Source organism: Strix uralensis, chromosome 21 (assembly GCF_047716275.1).
Source record: "Strix uralensis isolate ZFMK-TIS-50842 chromosome 21, bStrUra1, whole genome shotgun sequence".
NCBI classification, from domain to species: Eukaryota; Metazoa; Chordata; class Aves; order Strigiformes; family Strigidae; genus Strix; species Strix uralensis.
In genome coordinates this window covers 10,676,260-10,682,037 of record NC_133992.1, presented here as the reverse complement: position 1 = coordinate 10,682,037, position 5,778 = coordinate 10,676,260, and the positions used below count along the sequence as shown (strand labels likewise).

Here is a 5,778-nt window from a genome sequence, read left to right as displayed (position 1 = left end):
TTTTGTTACAATTTTAATTTTCAAGCAAATTTAAAAAAAAAAAATCTATCTAGCCTAGCATGATAGCATCCAAGTATTTAGGACAAAAACCTTACTGCAGCCCCAGTTCCTTTATAGTGACTATTTTGAATGTCCAGTTTCCAACTTCATCAAAGTACTGCGTGTAAGAACGATGGAAGACAACTCCTAAAGCTATTTTAGATTATGCCAAGAGCTGTACTGAAGCCAGGTGCTCCTGACCCCACTGTGCTTTTTTTTTTTTAGTTCCCTTAGACCTGCAGATGACAAAATCTTGCTCTTTTTACCCAAGCTAGTATCCAGGAATTTATCTTAACATATTGAAGTGACATTTTTAATTCAACACGCAGTTGGAGTAATAGATTTTAAAATCAAACAGTCCTGAAGATTTACTAAGTTTTCAAAAATTAGTTTCTTCCAGTCCACATCTGAAATGCAAACATTTACTCTAACTGAAACACTGCGATGTGTCTGAAACAACCCCCAGCCCTTGCAATGGAAGTGAAACATCTTGGAAACTTACGGTTCATATTCTATAGGTTGAAACGGTTATGGGCAACTTAACTCACTACTTTTTATAAATAAATAAACTGGTTTTGTGATGTTAAAAAGGAGTCAGGAAGACCTTAACTATACGTGGTGACATTTCAGTTATGAAGTGATGCTCATATGTGTTGAAGATACTCTCATTTGCAAAGCATTTTGGGATGGAAAGTTCTCCAGATGAGTAAAACATTCAGTAAGACGCTTTTTAAAATCTTATTTGTGTATGAAGGAGAGACCTTCCATTACAAGTTTTTGAATCTGCACAGGCAGTTATTATTTGTGAATTGGCAGTAGAATATTCAGAGGATTCATGGTGTTTTCTAAGTAATTTTTTTTGAGAAGAGCCAACAGTATCATTTGGACATACCTTGACAGTTTGTTGAGACAAAAAACATTTTTCTGAAGTGCTGCACAGGTATGCTGCAAAAGCAAAGCTATTTTTCATAAAAACTGTGATATTTTACAAATAATGATAAATTGCAAAATACAACTTTCCACTCATCTCAAACTTAGGAAGATCTTAAGGGGTGTGTCGGTTTACTTAAGAGGTTTTTTTGCAAAGTTTGTTACTTTTATTAAAACAAGTTGGGCACTCTGCTACCTTGTCTTCCTTGCTTATGTTAGATACAAAAGTGCTCATTGTTTTGCTTATATGTCATCTTCAAAGCAGGCCTGTTATGATAAAAAAATGCATAAGAGGTATTTTTTAATTAATGCCAATATTCAGAATACAATAACTATTCTGTAATTTCCATGTTCACAAGGTGGAACTGCCTGTGATGTATTTCTCTGCAAAAGCATTATCAAGAAAATTTAATTTTTTCTTGATTTTTAGATTTCAAAAGTAGAAATTATACACTTTTGCACCTGATTCAGTCTCTTAGTATGTGAAAAAACCCTTACACTAATGTAAATTTTGTTACTCTAAGGTTAAAAGAAGGCAGGGTTAAACCAAGTATTAAAAAGAAAATAGTCATGCTACTGCAATGAAAAAAACAAGCATGTGATACAGGGGAATCCCACTTTGAGAGAGATTAAATCTAGAGTTTCCCCTTGCTGCTGATGTGCTAAGAATTTCAGTCGATAACCAGTTTGGTAAGTCCTCTTTCCAGACATTAATTATTATTTGTTATATGAGATTTCAACCAATTTTAAATACCTTTGATAGTCTTGCATTTGGTGTTTCTTCTGATAGTGTTGGTATGTCATCCATCTGTGTAGAGAAAATAGACTTTTAAAACTATTAGTATGTTTCTCACTGCTTGTATTTTAGAAAGACCCTATTTGGATATTAACCCTGCAGTCTTCATAAAAGTTGTTTGAACAATTGTGATAGTAAATAACAAGAGCATAACTTAAATGACGATAATAGTCAGAACTCAATGTGGAATTGTGTTTTGTTAATATTCTTAATGGATCAGACTTTTATTTTAATTTAAAGAAAGCCCAGGTATGTCAGTGGTATTGTAGCATGCATAAAAGCCTGCTTTCCAGATAGATAATGCTTTTTATTCTTAATTTTTACACCATGCTTCTTTATTTCTGAAAATTCTTTTGCCAGGAGAAACGACTCCCCTTTTTATTTAGGCATGAGTATTTCTTACTGCATATGAAGGAATATACACAGCTGTTGAAACACTTCCAGTTTTCCACTGTGACAGAAACAGCAGAGGGAGCACAAGAACACCATTTTCATATAGGTCCTATAAATATTAGTACTTTACTCCCCGCCCCCCCTAACCCAAAAAGCTTTAAAAAGACATTTTTCAAAAGGTTAGCTACTGAAAATGCTGCACTCATTTTTTTAGGGCATGGAAAAAATACGTATTTTCCTGTGTAGTGCCATAATATTAATGTCACATCTGCTGGCAATTTTTTTTTCATATACCCCAATTTTTTGTCAAAGAAATTCTCCTGCAAGACAGTAACCACCCCACAATCTCTGAGATTCTTGGACAAATTTCAGATTTACCACGTATCATAGTGTGATAAAATATGGGCAGAGGATGCAAAGTCTTTTCTGATCAGTCTGAGAGTTCTGAGCATAAGCGAGGCTGCAGGCAGTGAATCTACCAGGTCAGGGTGCAGTACTCATTTTAAGAATCGCACAATTACCCCATTTCTGTCCATGGAGAAATGTGGTATTTGAGAACTCAGAATGGGAAATGTACTTCAGTGCTGCTTCCTGCCTTTTACAGTGATAATGTAGTCTAAAAGCAGCTTAAAACCACAGAAATAAGGAAATTCAGCCTAACAAAGCCCTCCTTTTCTTCAGTTAACCTGGGCATTTTCTGGCAAGTGCATCACATACATGGTGGCAGGTAGTGAGTGACACTTAAGGTACATGTTAAAACGTGTTCTATGAAACAGAAGATGTTTTCATTTTAGAATTTCCTGGAGCTTGTGACTTTTAGCAAAGCCACTTGATATTTCAGCAGACTAGGTTGCTCGGTGGTTTAACTTTATATGGTCAGCTCACTTCAAAAGCTTATCACTGTGTATGTGGTGCTGATAATGACATTGTGAGTTTCTCAAAATCGTTAGTCTGGCAGTAAAAGACATTGATCTAGAAGCACAAGTAGGGATACTTAATGTAATTCCTTTGCATGGAGAAATCTTGCAATGCTAACAAGCGTTGGTAGCAAAATATGTGCAGTAGCAGCCCAGAGAAACAACATGTAACCTAATAAAACCTGTATGAAATAGATATGGGGAACAGAAATTAGGGAAATGAAAAACAATAAAACAACATCTAGAACCATAGAAGGGCAACCAGTTTCTAAATTTGTAAGAGCTAACCATATTAGTCTTTGGTTTGCAGTGCTGTCTTTTCACTCTTCAGCCTGTCTCTTCTGTCTTGAAATCTCTACTCCTGTAAGCCTGTAGCACTGGAGGAGGATTTACCAGAACAAGATTTCTGAGGCAGCTCCCCTGAGGCTCTATTTTTAGGGCAACATATGGAATGATGCCTATTAGAGAATACCAATTATTGCTTTTTTCATCTTAATGTGATTCGTGTCTTCACAACTCAAATTTGTCTGGTTTGGGAATGAACGAGTCGTTATTTTTCCAGCCTTCTCATTGGTTTGGTTAAATAAATTCTTACTGCAGTCCTTAAATTTCTGATCTGTATTTAGGTATGCTGTTAGTGCATGTTGATTGACTGGCAGTTCATTTTAGCATATGCCCAACGCTAAATCTTTTTCTTCTTTTTTCTTTTTTCTTCAGGATTATCTTAATATCTGCAGTTTAACAACAAGTGTAACAGCAAAATCCAGTGACTAAAGTTTTCAGTTTCTCTTCAGCAGAGAACATAGCACAGCACCTCTGTGTATGGAAGATCTGGTGTCAACCATCAGTGCATAAGCCATGAGTAGCTCGCGTGCTTCTGAAGAACCTATGGAAAAGTACACAAATAATGCTTCTTCCATATACATTTGTCCTCTGTGCAAAATGTTTCTGCAGAATCCAGCACAGATAACTTGTGGGCACAGTTACTGTATGTCCTGTGTCATCTGGTTATTAAGGTAATTCTATCATACAAAGCGATGATATTAAATATTTTCAGTACTCATCAGCCACTGCAATCAAAGCTGTGCTGTGCCTTGCTGGGATGTTTACGCAGTATTTGTAAAGCTTGCATTGTTGAAGGGCTCTAACCTTGTGGCTAGTGGCTATTCTGCATTGTAGTGGCCACCTTATGCTCAGTCCTGGTGGAGAAGCTGAAGGTTAAACAGGTGTGAAGAGAGTCTTGCTCTTCTGCTAGTATGGATAATCTTTGCCTCCTGGTATAAAATTATGTTTGTACAGCTTTGTAAATATATGCAGTCACTTCATATGCTCTCTGTGAAAGAAACTGTTTTATTCCATAGGTTTTTCTTTTGTACTCTTTTTGAATTCCTGCATTTCCATTCCTGACACTAACTGATGCTATTTTTATGCTCTGCTTTCTTGTTTAAAGTTCCTAAATAATATGCGTGCCATTCATTATTTGTATTTTAAGACACAGTAGACTGAATCAATGTCTACTGTAACTTAGGTAGATTTACAACAAATGTTACTTTGGCATTTGATGACTGGATTTGACAGTTAAAAAGCTTGTTTTGCCTCCAGGAAAGTGGCAGATGAAGGGCCAAATTTCCTTCTCACAGCTCCTGGCACAAATCAGCTTGGTTCCCAGTAGAACTAAGAAGAGAGTTTGATACAAAGTACAGTTGCACGTATTTTTATTTTTATTGAATAGTTGCCCAAAAGCAGCATGTCCAAGAACTTTAAAATTACTGTTTTCCATCTCTCTTAGGAATATCCTTGATCCAGAGTGTTTAATATGTGGAAAGAAGATAGTCACAGATGATGCAATTTTAAATTTTGGCTCTGTAAGTATTTTTTTTTTAATCGTCCAAGCTTTTTTAAACATCATAAGAAGATAACACTGTATCCAGTAATAACTGGATAGAAACTCAAATTGCAGAGAGAAGTAGACTTAAATGCTTAGTGAGGTTGTCTGGGCAGTCCACCTGTAAACACTTCTACTTCTGAACTGTACGGTATTGTTGTGAGGGTATACTATGAGACCTAATTATCTCTCAAGAGTGATACATCTTCTCAATACCTCCTGTTTTTTGCAGCTGATTATAAACGCAGCGATATTGACTCAATTATCCCTGCTAAGGTGGAACCTGAAGATTTCTTTACAGCACAGTGTCATTGTGTGAAGAAGATCAAATTATATTCAGATGTCATAGCCATGGGTCACACTACTAAGATATCACTTAGTTAAAATAATTCCCGTTCTTACTGCATGGAGTAGCTAAGATAGCCTTTAAGAACTTCAATTTAAATTTTGCCTATATCATTAATATACATTTGCTCTGGCTTGTGGTTACTAGTGTTTACAAGATTTTGTATCAATCTTTACCAATTTTGTATTCACACTATGTGCTAGATAAAACCAGATGCAACCAAGAGCAAGGAGATTGAAAGAATTATAGCCAAGGGTATGAACAAGAATTTTCTTCATTCGGGTCAATCAGATCCATACAAGGTAAGTCATAGCTAACATCTAGAAGGACAATGTAAGAAATAATATTTAATATGTATGGGTTATAAGTAATTAATTTCCAGGGAAATAACTCTGTTATAAGCCTTGACCTTAATCCCTGTATGTCTAGCAGGGCCAATTCTGCATTGTGTGGGAAAATTTCCTAAAAGCGG

The 5,778-nt window shown here is 35.8% G+C and overlaps 1 protein-coding gene across 2 annotated transcripts in view; it reads left to right on the top strand.

The window, feature by feature from the left end:
- The first annotated feature begins 4,895 nt into the window (after positions 1–4,895).
- The window catches only part of TRAF1 (TNF receptor associated factor 1), a 32,331-nt gene continuing 31,448 nt past the window's right edge, over positions 4,896–5,778 (top strand). Inside the window, exons 1-2 of one of the 2 annotated variants that reach the window (XM_074891131.1) lie at positions 4,896–4,940; positions 5,510–5,608. In XM_074891131.1, the coding sequence (XP_074747232.1) occupies positions 5,564–5,608 (45 nt within the window). In that variant the 5' untranslated portion in view covers positions 4,896–4,940; positions 5,510–5,563. Of the gene's footprint in view, positions 4,941–5,509; positions 5,609–5,778 lie in introns of those variants that run through there. The other variant, XM_074891128.1, reaches the window with a different exon arrangement.